Source organism: Strongylocentrotus purpuratus, unplaced genomic scaffold (assembly GCF_000002235.5).
Source record: "Strongylocentrotus purpuratus isolate Spur 01 unplaced genomic scaffold, Spur_5.0 spur5_scaffold_9, whole genome shotgun sequence".
Classification (NCBI taxonomy): Eukaryota; Metazoa; Echinodermata; class Echinoidea; order Camarodonta; family Strongylocentrotidae; genus Strongylocentrotus; species Strongylocentrotus purpuratus.
This window is the reverse complement of record NW_022145615.1, coordinates 3,706,610-3,725,524: the sequence shown is the minus strand read 5'-3', so window position 1 is coordinate 3,725,524 and position 18,915 is coordinate 3,706,610. Positions and strand designations below refer to the sequence as shown.

The window sequence follows — 18,915 nt, the reverse complement described above, 5'->3', positions numbered from 1 at the left end:
TTTCCAAATTTCCATTTCTGGTGGAAATAAAGTGAGATTAGCGATTGAATAAGTTAACCGTGTCCTTCTTATTATCTGAATATCCAAATACATCTGGCAACCGCACATATGGCTTACACAAATTATGATTACCCTTGACTATAATTGTTCATATCATGATACTTTCCGAGTGTTACCAGTGAGCTTCTCCCAGTATTTCCTTCTCCGTGTTCGTGTTGGGTTTATTATATTAAGTATAAAATGTATATATATGTATATAAATAAATGCATTTTTTTTCAACCATGTACTCCTTCATTTCAAATTTATTCATTCTTTGGCAAACATAACCCCTGCCCTCGAACTGTTTGCACTGGGTGTTTCATTGTTTGCTATCAGATAATACTGGAATGTTCGAAGTCATCTCTAAATTAGCTCTACTTTGTTAGTAGATTTATGAAAGCAAAAGCAGTATGCACTGTTAGAGATGAGGATAATTTAATCAACTAAATGACAAGGATCTAAGACAACATTTATACAACAAATAATACCTAATGTAATTATCCACCCTCGGTAACTTCGAAACATTACCAGACTGTTTTAAAGTTACCTCGTGTTGATGATCCCTACCGACGCCCTCACTCATGTGTATTATTTGTATATTGATTTGATGTAGCAACTGATGATCACTCTGCCTCACACTTTTGAAGCATCTCTCTTGTCAGTCCAGTCCATGAGGAGATAAAATGTAGAATGTGCATACCAGAGAAAACAAATTCTTCATAAGAGCTAGTTCTTAATCACAGTTTTATGTGTAACTTTAAGTAAAAGGGGGTAGGAGAGAAAGGTGGGACTATACAAATGTAAACATTGAGCCAAAGTAAACAAACTATTTATTTTATTTTATTTCGTGAAATTAAGAACAATATATTTACATGTTTATGCACAAATATGCCGCAGTATGTACAATAGTTCTAATAATTCTTAAATATTTGATCACTGTATTGGGCAGCCAGGAATATTGATAACTGGTCGGAATCCATGACCCTTAGATCTGTTGGCCTCCATGATGCGCATGAGCTCTTCACGTTTGTCTGCTTCTATTTTCCGCAACTGTTCTTGGAACCGACGTTCCCGCTCTTCTTCCTGGAGTTTCATCTCGCGGGACTCCAGCTTCTGTCGTTCCATCTGAAGCTCATGCTGCTGCTTCCCCCACTCCATCCTCATCTTATGATCCCGCTCCTGGTACTCTAGCTCCATCCTCCTCTTCTCAAGGTCGTTCTTCATGTTTTCAATCTCTCTCCGCTCGTCCTCCGCCTTTTTAAACTCCTGATTCTCTTCCGTCTTGTTGACGCTTTGAACCTCTTGACGTGATACCTTTGCTGTTGGCACTGGTTTGTCTGTCAAACTCATCGTCGGTTTGGCCGCCTTCTGCTCCACCTCCACACGTTGGTAGTGCTTGAAGACAGTTGTATCATCTCCAATGGTTAAGCATCTCTCAATCAGGTTCAGAAGATTCAGTTGGTACTGCTCATCTAGTTTGGTCTTCTCGTTGGTGATGTTAGCGACCTCGTAGATGTCCCCAAATCCTGATACCCGGAGCACGGCGGCGAGAACGTCGATATTCTTTCGCTCGGCTACATCAACGTGAGTGACGACAGCAATGGGGTAACATCCTACGATGATATATGAGAAAAGCATAGGAAACTTGGATTTTTACAACCATTATTCGAAAAAATAAATGCTTGGATTTTGCAGTGATCTACTTTAACGTCTTTAGAAAAACGTTATTTAATTCAAATTAGCTTTAAACAAAAGAAATCATAGCATGTCGGACACTATGAACCCCTTATTGTACATCCCATAGAAACCATGTTCACCTTACGCAACACGTCGTTGTCATGTTCAAACATTTCAAAATGTGACGTTCGGTTGAATTCTCGAAAGTTACTGATACCGTGAGTAGACAGGAAATTACCCTATCATTAATCTAACACATTTTGTAAAGCAGAAAAAGAAAAAGAAAATTCATACTTTGTGCGTTTTCCTCGCAATCTTCCTGCTTATAAGGACAAACTAAAGGGCTAAATGAAAATAAACCTGGAAGATACCTTGGTGTCGATGTAGAAAATCGACCACGAGATTAAGACCGGCAAAGTCGGGCTGTATGTCGTGAATTGCGCTACAATAAAGCAAACAAACAAACAAACATAAACTGAGTTATATATGAAGAATGTGATGCAATGAAATCGGTAATTTTTAGTCGGATTTCTTCCGAAAAAGTCTTCCTGTCTAAATAATGAAAATACAGAAAGATCATTTACTCGAAGTACATTTAAGTAATGACCTTAAGACCAGCAGTCCCCCCCAAAAGTTCTTTATAAATTATTCTTTGTTAGCTTATATATTCGAAAATATTCCTGGTCGTTTTGAGAACAATGCCTTTGTTTTTTGAAAGTAGTGAATGTAAATCAATGTGCATTTCATATACGTATGATAACAATTCCATTCGTACTGCGATAATGGATAGCAATATTTGATTTGATTAAAAATACATATTTTTTAAATTATGGAAATTTCATTTTCCTTATCATGGTACTTTCAATAAAATTTCTCAATGATCTTACAACATCTACATTGAAAAAAATGATTTAAAAAAAAAGTCTTTTCAAAGGCGTTTGAGAGTTACATCGTTTTTTAAATAAAACCTTTTATGTGGATACTATTTCAGCAATTAAAGCAACCATTGTCCAAGCGTTCATAGATACCTGAAAACGAAGACAGCACATGTAATCGGGTGTCCTATGTTGAGATTTACTGCTGGTGTATTGGATCTTTGTTGCCCCCCTTTGTGTTCCCATTGTACCTGTTGACTATAACCGCGATGGCCGTCTAAATATAAAGTACAAACAAAGTAGATAAAAACATTTATTTTCATATTCATGCAAATAATGCAAGTCTTGTGAAGGGCCGTGATGACGCTAATGTTTGTCGATAATTTCTGTCAGGACCCCCTCCCCCAACACCGATATACAGACAGACACACAAAATGTTCTAGCAATTTAACGGTCAAACGTCTGGACTCAGACACAGAGAGACAGAACTGTCTCACGTGACATTTTTTTATGGTAGATCCTATAGCTTAAAGAAATTTACCTTTGAGTCATCTGGTCAACTTTTACATCAAATCTATTTTCACAATGACAGTGACGTTGTGTTTAATGTGGAAATGGGTGATCAATGAAGTACCCGAGAAGAGAGGTCGTGAATTCCACCGAGTGCTCTCCAATCAAGAAAAAGGAAGGAATGGAGAAAAAGGTGTACAGATATGTGAGGTAGCCACAAAAAGACAATTAGGAAGTCCTGTTAGCCCTTTATAAGTTTGGTCGCTCTGCTCCATCGCACTTAATCAACCTCATATAACCTCATAAAGTATGGCTATTAAGACAAGTGCACCCACAATGACTTCATAATGACAATTTATCTAAAAATAATCAAATCGTGTATTAATCGTGCAACAAATTAAACAAACTTACCAAGTTGTGCTGCTATTTCAGCCTGGGCTTGTTCAGCATTCGGGTTGTCTAGTCCTCGGTTATCAATGACGTAGATGCATTGGGTCAAATTAGCAATCTTTCTGAGCATGGTATGACCACCTGCCTTCTCTTGGGTTGCGACTGCAACCCATTTTGCCTTTCTCAGACTTCCAAATGCAGCAAACTTAAGAGAATTTATCAGAGAGCTTTTCCCGCATCCAGTTCTTCCGAACAGCCCAATGAATAAGTTTTCAGGAAATTTTATTTTGTCAGGAACGGTTACATTAATACCGGGTTTGTATTTTTTAACGATATCACGAAGCTCAATTATTTCCGCTTGCATGTCGTTTTGGGATAACCCCGCTTCCATGTGATTTTTCGGTTTTAAGTCTTTGGACATAATACAAGAATATACTAACTTAGGTCTGAATGTTGCTCAATATTGACGAGAAAGGTGCCAGCAGATTTTCATTAAAATGCTTTAATACGTTGAGACACAGTCCAAAGAAAGCTTCCAGCTCAGTATACCATTGACCATAAAGATAGATTTCATAATCGCACAGGACTTTTTAACGAACAAATTGCTTACAATAATCAGGTAAAAAAGAGCCAAACATCAAGATGAGCGATATACTGACAAAATCTTGTCTACGGATAGCTATAACGTAATGGCTATGCCTATGAGAGGCGTGGCACATCTAGTTTTATCCGAAGTCGAATTACTGCGCATGCTTCAAGAGGACATAAGTACCGCCCAAAGGCTGGGCTTCCACTGGCAAACAAACAATCATGTGATACGTCGACATCCCGTCCGTCAAACTTTACCTTGACACAGTACAGGACATCAATCCACAAAATCAGTTTTCTTCCGCGATCCAAAACACGACGTTTTTTCTCACCCGTTCCTGAACAGTATACCAAGTGTTTTTGGTAAGAGTAATCGAAAGAGTATTCCAGAATGGCGGTAGCAGGGCAAATCGCTGTGGCATTTCTCAGCTTGTCGACTGAATCGTGCACAGATCAGTTTATCGAAGGAATTGCGGAGACGAATCCTCGATTTAATTGCATTTCTCTGAAGCTCACGCACCAAGATTTACAGTCGTTCACACCGCGAGGAGAATATGATGCCGTCGTTCTGTTGCATTCAATTGCACAAGGTCGTAACTCCATCACTGACGTAGATGACGCCAAGTACCAAAAGCTCTTACCCCAACTCAAGCAAAAATATGGTATGTGTTTCTCATGTATTTCAAAAGCATTTTTCACCAACATTATTTTCTCCATACGAGTTTACAAAATAAAACTATGCAGACCCACACTAACCGTACACATTATAGCGTGTCAAGCGAAACGGGTGGGGGAGTGGGTGAGGACTAAGATCGCGCTTGTAGGCCTAGAAAAGTATAGTTGTAGCCTGTAGGTCGATCTACAGAATGCCTTAGATCACGTGAAATTGTTATACATAATTCACATTTTTTCCTGAGGGAACATGCTCCAATATTCCTCTAGCAGAACTTGGCTCCAGTATTGTTGTGTCCCCATCATGATTGTGGAAACACCATGACAACGGGTGAATTTTACAAATAATCTTTTCTCTGCGTTTGTTTATATGCAGCACATTGAAATATTATCTGGTAAATAATAATTTCTAACATAGGTACAATATTCTAATGTCATCTGCCAATGCAGCATATATTTTCAATTTCAAAACAAGCTGCTAGTGAGCAAAGTTATTGATTCTTTTTAAGCTGTATATTAGAACATATTTAGAGTATATTCATGGATTATATGACGAGGATGTTATTTGAGGATGTTTAAGATTGATTTAGATTGTACTGATAGTATATTTGTCCACTGCTACTTTGTGTTGTCTCATTATAAGTATAATTGTAGCCATCAAAAGGTTGTCCTCAAAATTAATCCCTTCATTTGACATATACCTTCATGTGAACCGACCTATAAAAGAACATAATTTATTTTCCTTATACAATTCTCAACATTTTCTTTCGACAGGTCCCGATCGTGTTGCTGTCGTTGTTCACTCCATGACTAGCTTAAGTCAAGCCTCCAGGACCGCCCTTATGATGGTCTTTAGGAAGTCTCAGAAAACCACCTTCGAGTGTTCTGAATGCGTCATCCAATGCAACAATCCAGCTGAAATGGAAGTTCAAGACCTTTCTAAACTTATTCATTTCCTTGAAGAAGCACCACGTCATGCAAAACCGATACCTTTTCTGGAAGCACATTCGTCAACAACAGCGGGTGGAGCAACAAGAGTCGACAACAAGACTGAAATTCAAGGATCGCTTTTACAGGAACAAATTCCACAACCTAATTCCACTTCGACAGGATCGAATGATTCAAGCATCGTGGGAAATGACAGTAGCCCTCCAAATAATAGTAATCTTACTTTGCTGATTGTTGATAAGGAGCAAACGATGACGACTAGTTCCTCTTCCTTGACCTCCGCTGACACTCAGCGATTACCGACAGGGCCAGGAGACTCTACAAATTGCTCAACGTCTTCTCAGGAGGATGGTACCAGTAGGGATCTTTCTCATGCCACTAATTACGAATTTCCTATCAAGCACAGGAGAGCCGACGAAGCAGATGATAAATCATCAACTTCAGACCTGTTGTCATCATGTGCGTACTTGCCTTTTGTTGACAATATCTCATGTTCAAGTCAAGACAATTCAAATTCCGGTCATACCTTAGGATCAACCCAGTGTCAAACTCAAGCAACCCCCCTGGAACAGTCCTACCTTACGACGTGCTGTAAAGGACATTCCCAAGCAATGAGCACTTCTTGTGCATCAGGGACCTCGACAAATACCCAAACACGTGCCCCCTCGACTTCTACTGTAGTACAGAATGGACCCGACAATAATACCAGTCAACAAGAAACTGTTTACGGCGACTACCCTATGGCCTTGGTGGTTCTTTCCGGTAACCATGATGATTCTCGCAAGGATGTTGAACAATGTTTCCCTGGAAAGACGATAGCGTCGGTGGACGACTGGAAACTCCTTAAAAAGAACTGGCATTTGTTTACAGCCATTCTGATCGACGTAGGGAAACCAACAACTCCTGATGGAAATCAGAAGGTGGAAGGAGCTGTGTCGGCTTGTCTGAAAAACATGTGTATGTTATATTCAAATGTTCTAAAATACGAGAAAATTCACAACGAACCACAGCTTTCATAATACAAATACTAGCGAGTATACTGTTAAATGTTATATTGATCGGAATGTCCCTTAACAAATTTGAATAATAATTAATAAATGACACATATTTGTAAAGCTTAGATCCTCCTCTTTCATTTGATGCAACTCATAATAATGCATATTTCACGCACCTCAATCAGGAAAAAACGAGCCAGGAATAACAAAGTTCTGTTTGTTTAAAGTAATGCTTGCATTTCCATAATTTAATCAAACGAATTATTTTCACTGGCTGCCTGCCGTAGCAACAAACAGAGATGACAAAAGACTTAGCTCCGTTTCGTTGACGATCAGCCATTTATCAAGTCTTTTGTCTTCTTTGTGAATCAATATTTCAGTACTCCCTTTTACCTGAAAAAGGGTGAATATTGGGGGGATATCAAGTACAATTACATTGCTCTACATTATGAATCATACACAGAACATTTTGTTAGCCCCACGAACGGAAATACGTTGCTATCTATGTCATTGAAAGGCTAACAAACCTGGCCCTCTTACAAAATTACCTTGTATCTAATGTTTTATATCTTGTATAATCATCTCTATCTTTCAGATGAGAAAATGAATGTAGCGCTTTTGATGCCCATTCCTGCAGCCCCCCTGTCAGCCTTCGAGAGTAAGTTGGATGAGTCATTATTATAATAATCACCTTCAATGTTCATACAAAAGGCTCATGTCATTTAGGACTTTAATCAATATAAACATGAGATAATTCTCGAGCTATAGCTCTAGGCTTCGTTGTAAGTATTGACACAATATTAATTGATTCGATATTTAAGCTAAACTTGAGCCCTGGTGTGGGAATCGTATTTTTAGAGAAAATTCCTACGATTTATTTTGGATTGTTTATCGTCCAGTAGACTGGTTGTTTGAACCAGTGAAAATGATAAAAACAAACGCACAACAAATTACTGGGCATCATCTTCGATAAAAACCAAAAACAAAACTCCCATTTGCACATAGTTGGGCCTGCTTACCCGGAGTTCCTTATCTTTCTATGCTCATTACTCAGCCACTATCACTGCTGTACATTTTCTACCAACATTCCTTGGCAAATATCATTTATTTGTAATCTTGAACATTCAGGGCAAGTTCCGTTGGCTTATGTGAGAATTCTGTTCTTCTATATTTACCAGAACTAAAGTTTATCATTAATTCCCTTATGCATCTTTACACAACTCTGAAAAAACAACCGGAACAATTTAAGATTTTCACTAACAATAAATGTATCAGAGTCATAGTCAGTGTATAAGTAGTAATCGCTGAAGTATTTAGTTGAGGGTTTAATGGTTTCAGACTCATTTAAGTGTAGATATTAGATAACCTGAAAATATACACTGAAGCGATCATAACATACTTGACTGAAGTATAATCATGAAAATCAATCATTTTGGTCTTATTTGCCCAAGATAGACACATGGATATTAATACTGCTTTTGATATGGGTCGTATAAAAGAAAGAACTGATCAGATTTAAGGATCAGTGGGTAAATTTCACACTCCCCTTTAATCGTAGCATTTGTTTCATATTGCAATTACTTGAAAATACTCATTGAGCATATTCTTATCAAACTGCACTGAAGTATGTAAATTAATTATATTGAGGTTTATGACGAGCCACGAAATGCCAATGGTAACAAAAAGATCGTACAAGACTGACAGAGAAATATTGTCTATCTATATCTGTTTAACTTGTTTTATAATACCGTGGCTCATAACATAATTAGTAGACTGTGGCTGATAAGATTTAATGACCACAGGGCCGTTCTAAATCTAGTAAATCTTTATTTTTTCTGTTGCTCGGATGAAATGATAAACAAAATTTAGAAATATTTAACACAGAATGACAACATGAATTGATTATATATTGGGTCCAAAAGGTCGAAGTCAAACTTGTTATATCAATTCAGTTAATGATTGATTTATTCTTTTTATAAATCCATTTAATTTTATTTATTTATTTATTTAAACGTGAGTTATTCAAACATGCTATGTTTACCTTTTCTAATTTTTTTCTTTTCTATATCATTAAATTCAGGTAGAGTCTATCAGCTAGCTCAGTCTCACAGACTCCGCAACTTTCAATACAGTCGTGAATCAGGCGGGCGGTTAATTTTTGATGACGGCACAAAAAACCGAATGGTTCATTGGCTTGGTGAATGTTCCGATAGATATGCATCCTTCTTGGAATCGAGCCCTGATGGCTTAGGGAGAAGAATAATTGGTGCCATTTCATCAGCATTCGGTGGATCAAGAAAATGAGACAATAGTGCCTATGTAAAGGGATGATGAATTTCTCAGTAAACAGGTAGATGAGAAGAGTTAGAACAAGCATTATGGTATTGGTAATCGGAGCACTATGAATATTTAATACACATGTAATATGCAGGCACCAATTAAAAACCAAAATACAATTTTGTTGATTGTAGTACATTATAATGCCATGGGCGGTTAAAAAATTAATATAGGCGGGGTTCATGGATTATATTAAGGGGCTTCTGTTGCGAGCAATGGATGAACCATTTGTCCTGATCGTGGGATGCGAGGAATTGATCGAGAGGGGTATTTATAAGGGAATACCCCTCACAAGGAGGGGTTTGCAGAACTTTGCACACTATCGACGCCCATGCATAGAATTTTGATCCATTTGAATATATTTTCAAGAATTAACGTCACCCCATGCACCCATTTGAATTGGCGACCCTTGAATTTATGTTTATAATATTTGTCTCCGTGAATGTGAAGTGCCCCAGGACTCACTTCTCTGGCCTCTTTTGTTTATTTTGTATATTAATGATTTTCAAAATTCATCTGTTTTATCCTTTATATTATTTCCAGATGACACGAATATTTAAAAAAAAAACGATACTCAATCAAATAAAGTCAACAATGAGCTCAGATGTGTTAATGAATGGATTTTTTCCGCAGCTTTCAATGAATGTTCAGAAAACCCATTGTATGCATTTTAGTAATATATACCGTTTCAGTTTTATCTGGTAATGTCTTTCTGAATAATATTTCAATAGATTTAGTTGTATCAACGGAATGTCTTGGTCTTTCCATAGACAGCAAACTTTCATTGAAGAAAAACATTATATATATATATATATATATACATGTAAATTATTATCTAAAGAGTAGTTGATAATCTAAAAATTACCCTTTCCTGCAGTATATTGCGAAATTTGTATAATACCCTTATCCTTCCATATTTTAATTATGAGATATAAGCATGGGGCAACTCCTTCCAAAATTAACTGGATAAATTATAGTTTCTACATAAAAGGGCAATGAGAATCATTTGCAATAATAACAGATTAAACTACCACCGCATAGATCATTTGTTTTATTCTATTTTTTGTTATAAATAAATGATTTATATAATCTGCGTCTGGGTTTGGATTATGCACTTACTGAATCTGGACGAGTCGAGTCGCCTCTTGCGGTAACTTTGTTGTTGTTGTTTGTTTTCTTAAATAATGTTTTTATTATCATGTTCTGTATGTATAGTATTATCATTATCATATTATTATTAATATGTTACGATGTTTCAAGCGCTTATTATATTCATTATGTATATCTTATTTTGAAGTTTTATATGATATTCATTTGTACAAGTATTCAAATATGTTATTCAGAGATTTATTTTCAATAAATGGCCTGTCGGAGGGTCCAAAAATTGAAGAAGAAAAAACTTTTAGTGCATGATAGCTGCAGATTGATGCAAACTTTAGCGTCCTTTTCTTGTGCTTGTCTTTTCATGTATAATCTTGTTTCGTATCGTCCCCTTTCCCCATCTTTTCCTTGCATTTTCTACTTTATGATACTATGATATTTTATGTTAGGGAACCTAAATTACAAGCTATACTTTCCTAGGTCTCCTCCACGATACAGCAATCAATTATCTTCTGGGTGTCAATTGTATGCTTATACTGCGTTGCATGTACCATAGTGTGGATATTTCAAGTTTGTTAATATTTTGATTAGAATGACTTTGTTAAACAAAATGCTTTGTAATTTTGTTTACTGTTATTGCAGAAATAAATGAAATGAAATGAAAAAGATATACAACCCGATGTATATATGTATTCTCTAGCTCATGTCAATCCTAAATGAAACCTATCCCTATGTCAACTTAGCTTACAGATCTCATTCAGTGTTTTCAAACTCAAAATATACGCCTATCTGTTATCATGATGCAATGTAGGCAGGCGCGTACGCAGGGGGGGGGGGGGGTGGGGGCCCCTCAATTGTTTTGGAGGAAACCCCCCCCCCTCCCCCTCCTCAATTGTTTTTTTATTTAAAAAAAAAAGGTGACTCCATATAGGTGACCTTACCCCCCCCCCCCCCCCCCCCCCCTCCCTTCCTAACTGAACGAATATCGTTCGGCCAAATTTGCAAATTTTCGGGACAAAAAAAAATGTTCTCTTACCCCCAGAATATGGAAACTTTGAAATCAATAGTACTCCAGTGAGAGAGAGATAGAAACACATAACCTCATCTGATCATGCATTCCTATATTTTTTTGTTTTATTCAACATTATGTGGGGACGTGTCACCTCCTCCCCGCCATTGTCGCCCCTGTTTGCAAGAAAGTGAAAGTTAGGCCCGATTTAGGCCGCGGGTGTAGGAGTGGGTGTCCGCTTTCCAAGGTAGGAAGGTTTTGATTTGTCAATCTAAAAACAATAATGGCCTAACCAGGCACTGTTCATTCAGAGTCGGTATTATACAACATAGAATCTGATTAAACTTTGGGTTGGAAGGGCGACATCTCGCCCTCAGTAGGCCTTACCTCTTTGGTTAGTGTTTTAGGGAACTTTCGCCTGCCACTTTAAATTTTATCCTAGATGTTGAGATGATATATTGTGATAAAATATTTTCTAAAATAGTGAATAATGATAAAAATGATAACAATAATAATATTTATCATTATTGAGAAAGACTTCTCTAATTGTTTTAAAGCATCGCTTATGATTGCAGTCTCCTGCATTTTTTCCAACAGATAGTTTGGATAATACTTTAAATATATAATAATGTTATAGAAATATTAAGTTTCGCTATTATATGTTTGAATTTGAATTTGAATTTGAATTGGAATTTGAATTTATTAACAACAACATAACACAATGTTACAAAATGTATTCAAGTGGGAACAAAAATAACATGTCGTATACATATCCATGTACATGGGTTACAAAGAAAAAAAAATATCCATAGTTGAACCATAATGTACAAATTAAGTTAATCATATATCATGTCATATCAAACCTGTGAATTAGCTATAACTTAATAGTATACGTAGAGATTTGTGGCTGGAATTGAAATTCACAGATTTCAATAACGTATAAGTGATTCAAATAAAGGATATTTTTAAACTTAAAAATGAAAAGTGTTGTTAAAGGGAGAACCAAAAGTTAGCACGAGTGCTAGTCGGGATTGGTTCTCCGAGTTTCTAAAACTGTATGCAAAGTCATAATTAACATTTATTTTGTCTTAATATCATATTATTTGATCCTTAATGATTCATCTCTGTGCACAATTATGTAAAAAAAAAAAAAAAAACATTTTGACACGGCATGAAGTTATTATTGTTTTTATATTTGGAAAAACGCAGATATAAAATCAAATGCAAATCAAAAATATATGTCACAAAATAAAATCATTATACTATAGTCATTAAAATATTTGTTTCTCATTTCTCGCTTATAGGTTATCTAACCATGTTTGTTGGGCTATTATTTCAAGTACAATTGTTATTACTTCATTACAATAAATATCTAATAACAATATCGATTTTCTAGCAATCTAGCATTCACGAACATTATATGAACATGTACTACCTGCGTTACGACGGACGAAAAAAAAAAGAAGATTAGTCTCTCTTTGAAACATTGTCCCCATTAACAATCTGCAAAATGCTAGATCTCGGGGATATACATCCTTAATTGTTAGTCAACAAACTTGAAAATATATGAATTGTAAGACTGCAGGTCTTGTACTATAGCTGTATTTAATTCTACCTATGTCAATTTGATACACCAAGATGCTATAAATGGATTTAAAAAAAATAGAGTCAAAATAGAGTATGGGCATGCATAGTAATGCATACATATTCCGGTACCGTCTGCTATTTAAAGCTTGTTAACCGCACATAATTATATACAATATTTGCAATTGGTGTGCATTTTTCCCCCTCAAGTTAGATGTACTTTTTAAAGATATATAGTCTCCTTTAGTATTCATTTGCGGTGACAATTAACATCACAGACATAAACAATCAGTAGTTATTGTTGTGGCCTCAAAGTGTGGAAAGTGAGCAATTCAAAGCCAACCCCATATGCTCCCAATTCCCAAATGAACTTGAAAGGGACTTAAAATAACGAAGGTCATTTCCTAAGTCTCCAGTGGTAAGTTATTCCACAATTTGAGGCATAGACATCAAGCAAATATAAATCTCCAATTTTTTATTTTATGCGACGTTTCCAATAATAGAGTATCTTGGGAGCTGCGGAAGTTGAGAGTATGTTAATGCATGGAACTTGATTTTTAATAGTTCTGCAATATTATTAGGGGCTTATAAAATCAAATAAAAAATAATCAGATACACCAAACCAAACCAAACTAAATCATATCGAGTCAAATTAAAATGACCTGCTGTTTTTTCAATTAGGTTGGGCATCTTTTAGGTTACCATAAAAATTGCGTCTGCTGCATCCCAATGCAATATCACTGCGGTAGCATATATTGGCACCAAGATTAACGGCGATATGAATATTCATTATTCCCTACGTCACAGACGTGCGGCGTGCGTACTCTGTCATATACACATGTATTCAGTACATGAGTACGTTCGTAAGCATTAGGTCATGTACATTGCTCCGGAATGAAGAGAATCATTATAAAGGACGAATTACTCCGTGAAGCCAAGTACAAGCAGGGAATTGAAAATAGCAAACGTTCCTCGGAGCGGCTATACACTCCCTAATCTAGCTAGTTTTGTAATGATAGTTTATTTAGGATAATGGACATTTAGTAGGCCTACTGTTTAGTTGTTAAATAACATCACTCAGTGTGATTTGATTCGAGATATATCTCATTAATAAAACAGTATAAAGGCTGTATGAGTCTCGAACGAACCATATCGCCACTAATCTTGGTGCCAACACCAAATTTAGTAATACATTTTGTGTGCACTATAATGACCCGGGGTTGGATTATTTAGGAGAACAGAAGATTGATATTGTTGAGTTGTTTCATAACATCACTCAGTTTGATTTGATTCGAGATATATCTCATTAATAAAACAGTATAAAGGCTCTATGAGTCTCCAAGAACGATCGCCACTAATCTTGGTGCCAACACCGTTAAACTATGCTCCAAATTTAGTACTACCTTTTTTGTGCCCTATATGCTACAGACCCATGCAGGGTTGGATTCTTTAGGAGAATGGAAGATTGATATTGTTGTTTCATAACATCATTCAGTTTGATTTGATTCGAGATATATCTCATTAATAAAACAGTATAAAGGCTGTATGAGTCTCGGACGAACGATCGCCACTAATCTTGGTGCCAACACCGTTAATCTATGCTCCAAATTTAGTAATACATTTTGTGTGCCCTATAATGACCCGGGGTTGGATTATTTAGGAGAACAGAAGATTGATATTGTTAAGTTGTTTCATAACATCACTCAGTTTGATTTGATTCGAGATATATCTCATTAATAAAACAGTATAAAGGCTGTATGAGTCTCGGACGAACCATCGCCACTAATCTTGGTGCCAACACCGTTAAACCATGCTCCAAATTTAGTAATACATTTTGTGTGCCCTATAATGACCCGGGGTTGGATTATTTAGGAGAACAGAAGATTGATATTGTTAAGTTGTTTCATAACATCACTCAGTTTGATTTGATTCGAGATATATCTCATTAATAAAACAGTATAAAGGCTGTATGAGTCTCGGACGAACCATCGCCACTAATCTTGGTGCCAACACCGTTAATCTATGCTCCAAATTTAGTAATACATTTTGTGTGCCCTATAATGACCCGGGGTTGGATTATTTAGGAGAACAGAAGATTGATATTGTTAAGTAATTGTTTCATAACATCTCTCAGTTTGATTTGATTCGAGATATATTTCATTAATAAAACAGTATAAAGGCTGTATGAGTCTCGGACGAACCATCGCCACTAATCTTGGTGCCAACACCGTTAATCTATGCTCCAAATTTAGTAATACATTTTGTGTGCCCTATAATGACCCGGGGTTGGATTATTTAGGAGAACAGAAGATTGATATTGTTAAGTTGTTTCATAACATCACTCAGTTTGATTTGATTCGAGATATATCTCATTAATAAAACAGTATAAAGGCTGTATGAGTCTCGGACGAACCATCGCCACTAATCTTGGTGCCAACACCGTTAATCTATGCTCCAAATTTAGTAATACATTTTGTGTGCCCTATAATGACCCGGGGTTGGATTATTTAGGAGAACAGAAGATTGATATTGTTAAGTTGTTTCATAACATCACTCAGTTTGATTTGATTCGAGATATATCTCATTAATAAAACAGTATAAAGGCTGTATGAGTCTCGGACGAACCATCGCCACTAATCTTGGTGCCAACACCGTTAATCTATGCTCCAAATTTACTAATACATTTTGTGTGCCCTATAATGACCCGGGGTTGGATTATTTAGGAGAACAGAAGATTGATATTGTTAAGTTGTTTCATAACATCACTCAGTTTGATTTGATTCGAGATATATTTCATTAATAAAACAGTATAAAGGCTGTATGAGTCTCGGACGAACCATCGCCACTAATCTTGGTGCCAACACCGTTAATCTATGCTCCAAATTTAGTAATACATTTTGTGTGCCCTATAATGACCCGGGGTTGGATTATTTAGGAGAACAGAAGATTGATATTGTTAAGTTGTTTCATAACATCACTCAGTTTGATTTGATTCGAGATATATCTCATTAATAAAACAGTATAAAGGCTGTATGAGTCTCGGACGAACCATCGCCACTAATCTTGGTGCCAACACCGTTAATCTATGCTCCAAATTTACTAATACATTTTGTGTGCCCTATAATGACCCGGGGTTGGATTATTTAGGAGAACAGAAGATTGATATTGTTAAGTTGTTTCATAACATCACTCAGTTTGATTTGATTCGAGATATATCTCATTAATAAAACAGTATAAAGGCTGTATGAGTCTCACACGAACGATCGCCACTATCTTGGTGCCAACACCGTTAATCTATGCTCCAAATTTACTAATACATTTTGTGTGCCCTATAATGACCCGGGGTTGGATTATTTAGGAGAACAGAAGATTGATATTGTTAAGTTGTTTCATAACATCACTCAGTTTGATTTGATTCGAGATATATCTCATTAATAAAACAGTATAAAGGCTGTATGAGTCTCGGACGAACCATCGCCACTAATCTTGGTGCCAACACCGTTAATCTATGCTCCAAATTTACTAATACATTTTGTGTGCCCTATAATGACCCGGGGTTGGATTATTTAGGAGAACAGAAGATTGATATTGTTAAGTTGTTTCATAACATCACTCAGTTTGATTTGATTCGAGATATATCTCATTAATAAAACAGTATAAAGGCTGTATGAGTCTCGGACGAACCATCGCCACTAATCTTGGTGCCAACACCGTTAATCTATGCTCCAAATTTAGTAATACATTTTGTGTGCCCTATAATGACCCGGGGTTGGATTATTTAGGAGAACAGAAGATTGATATTGTTAAGTAATTGTTTCATAACATCTCTCAGTTTGATTTGATTCGAGATATATTTCATTAATAAAACAGTATAAAGGCTGTATGAGTCTCGGACGAACCATCGCCACTAATCTTGGTGCCAACACCGTTAATCTATGCTCCAAATTTAGTAATACATTTTGTGTGCCCTATAATGACCCGGGGTTGGATTATTTAGGAGAACAGAAGATTGATATTGTTAAGTTGTTTCATAACATCTCTCAGTTTGATTTGATTCGAGATATATTTCATTAATAAAACAGTATAAAGGCTGTATGAGTCTCGGACGAACCATCGCCACTAATCTTGGTGCCAACACCGTTAATCTATGCTCCAAATTTAGTAATACATTTTGTGTGCCCTATAATGACCCGGGGTTGGATTATTTAGGAGAACAGAAGATTGATATTGTTAAGTTGTTTCATAACATCTCTCAGTTTGATTTGATTCGAGATATATTTCATTAATAAAACAGTATAAAGGCTCTATGAGTCTCCAAGAACGATCGCCACTAATCTTGGTGCAAACACCGTTAAACTATGCTCCAAATTTAGTACTACCTTTTTTGTGCCCTATAAAGACCCGGGGCTGGATTGTGTAGGAGAACGGATGATTGATATTGTAAAGTTGTTCCATAACATCACTCAGTTCGATTTAATTAAAGATATACCTCATTAATAAAATATATATATATAAAAGCTATAGTCTCAAACTTACTTACCTGTACACCATTAAACTTGGTGCCAACACCATTAAACCATGCTCCAAATTTAGTAATACGTTTTGTGTGTCTGCAAAGACCCGGGGTTGGATTATTTAGGAGAACGGAAGATTCCTATTTTGTTAAGTTGCTCTATAACACAGGCGCGGTTCCAGGGGGGCAGCGCCCCCCCCCCCGCAAAAATAAAGAGAGAGAGAGAGAGAGAGAGAGAGAGAGAGAGAAAAGGAAAAGAAGGACAGGGAAAGAGGAGAGAAAGGGAAAGAAGAGGAAGAAGACAAGAAAAGGGGGAAGAAGGAGCTTGGGGGGACCGAAATGGCCTTGCCTTCCAGGCTGTTGCCTCCCCGCCCCCCCCCCCCCCCAATCAAAAAAAAATATGAGCGAAGGAAGGAAAGGGAAGGGAAGAAAGGAAAAGAGGAGATAAAGGGGAGGGAAATAAAAGAGGAAGAAGAAAAGAAAAGAAGGAGGATATCAGTTTTCCTGCCAATAAGTTGTTGGGGGGGGGGGGGGGGGGGGGGGGGGTTATTTCTAATTCCATAACGGTGACTTACAAATGTTGCTAAAATGACATCATTTTCCGAGATTGTTCCTCACTTTTTATTAAATTATACTTTTTTATGCGTTTGTTGGAAAATGACATATTCCGAAATTTACAGTCAGGCAAGAAAAATATGCTTATTGAGATGCCTACATGTTGGGGCCCGCGGAACGGTCGGGATCGGGAGCCTCGAGCTCCCTCGCCCTCCCCCTCTTTTTTGAAAAAGTATATTAAAGAGAGCAAGAAATAAAGAATAGTGAACTGCCAGTGTCACAGAAAAAAATGAGGTATCAAAATATGCTCATCTGACCGTGATTAAATGCCTAAACCCCCCGAACTTTCGGGGTCTCTACCCTCTGGATTCCACCTAGGGCCCAAAGGTCGGCCCTTAAATGCTCATCTGACGGTAATTTAATGCCTAAAACCCCTGGAATTCTTGGGGCTTCGCCCCCTTTACCCTAAGCCAAATAGTGTCCTGCAAATGTCACAAAATAATAAGGTATCAAACATTGCTAACGTGACCGTAATAAAACGCCTAAAACCCCTGAGCCTCCGGGGGCTCTGCCCCTGAACCAAACCAAGGGCCCTAAGGCGGGCCCCTGAATGCTTATCTGACGGTAATTAAACACCTAAAACCCCTGAGCTTCCGAGGGCTCTGCCCCTAGACCCAACCAAGGGCCTTAAGGCGGGCCCCTTGATACTCATTTAATTTAATGCCTAAAACCCTTGAGCTTCCGGGGGCCTCGCCCCCTGAACTCCACGACAATTGGTGATCTGCCAGTGTCACAATAAGTCCCCCCCCCCCTCAAAGAAAAAAGAGAGGAGAAAAGGGAAGAGGTCATAGGAAGAAAAAGGAGCAGACAAAGAACAATTTTGAAATTCAGACAAGGATTAAGAGTCCAGAACGGTACACAAATCGTCTTCTTTCTTTAATGATTTAATGAAACGTCAAAGCTTCCGCGCTTCGCGTATGAGGGAGGGGAAACTCGCCCCTCCCTGCACCCCCCCCCCCCCCCAGGGAACGCGCTCTGTAAGTGATTCGCACGCATCGCGTGCTCCGACCCCCCTAAAATAAAATCCTAGCTACGCGCTTGTCTGACCGTAATTAAACGCC

General features: G+C 37.2%; 2 protein-coding genes across 2 annotated transcripts; one reads left to right on the top strand and one right to left on the bottom strand.

Annotated features, from left to right (window-relative positions):
* Window positions 1–4,509, bottom strand: LOC100888556. Its single transcript, XM_030977355.1, has 4 exons — window positions 3,514–4,509; window positions 2,746–2,869; window positions 2,089–2,159; window positions 1–1,653 (listed from the first exon to the last, which is right to left on the bottom strand). Exons 1-4 carry the CDS (start codon window positions 3,911–3,913, stop codon window positions 974–976), a joined length of 1,275 nt encoding a protein of 424 aa, XP_030833215.1. The 5' UTR covers window positions 3,914–4,509; the 3' UTR covers window positions 1–973.
* Window positions 4,510–5,942: 1,433 nt separating this feature from the next.
* On the top strand, window positions 5,943–9,589 carry LOC105443619. Its single transcript, XM_011676977.2, has 3 exons — window positions 5,943–6,657; window positions 7,291–7,353; window positions 8,776–9,589. Exons 1-3 carry the CDS (start codon window positions 5,952–5,954, stop codon window positions 8,997–8,999), a joined length of 993 nt encoding a protein of 330 aa, XP_011675279.2. The 5' UTR covers window positions 5,943–5,951; the 3' UTR covers window positions 9,000–9,589.
* The last annotated feature ends 9,326 nt before the right edge of the window (window positions 9,590–18,915 follow it).

Bases quoted from the DNA above. Each gene is read 5' to 3' on its own strand.
- LOC100888556 (XM_030977355.1), bottom strand. From the start codon at position 3,913: ATGTCCAAAGACTTAAAACCGAAAAATCACATGGAAGCGGGGTTATCC. The intron at 2,870-3,513 runs GTAAGTTTGTTT...CTTTATATTTAG, and splicing joins TGAAATAGCAGCACAACTTG to ACGGCCATCGCGGTTATAGT. The intron at 1,654-2,088 runs GTATCTTCCAGG...ATATCATCGTAG, and splicing joins TTTTCTACATCGACACCAAG to GATGTTACCCCATTGCTGTC.
- LOC105443619 (XM_011676977.2), top strand. From the start codon at position 5,952: ATGACGACTAGTTCCTCTTCCTTGACCTCCGCTGACACTCAGCGATTA. The intron at 6,658-7,290 runs GTATGTTATATT...TCTATCTTTCAG, and splicing joins GGCTTGTCTGAAAAACATGT to ATGAGAAAATGAATGTAGCG. The intron at 7,354-8,775 runs GTAAGTTGGATG...CATTAAATTCAG, and splicing joins CCCCCTGTCAGCCTTCGAGA to GTAGAGTCTATCAGCTAGCT.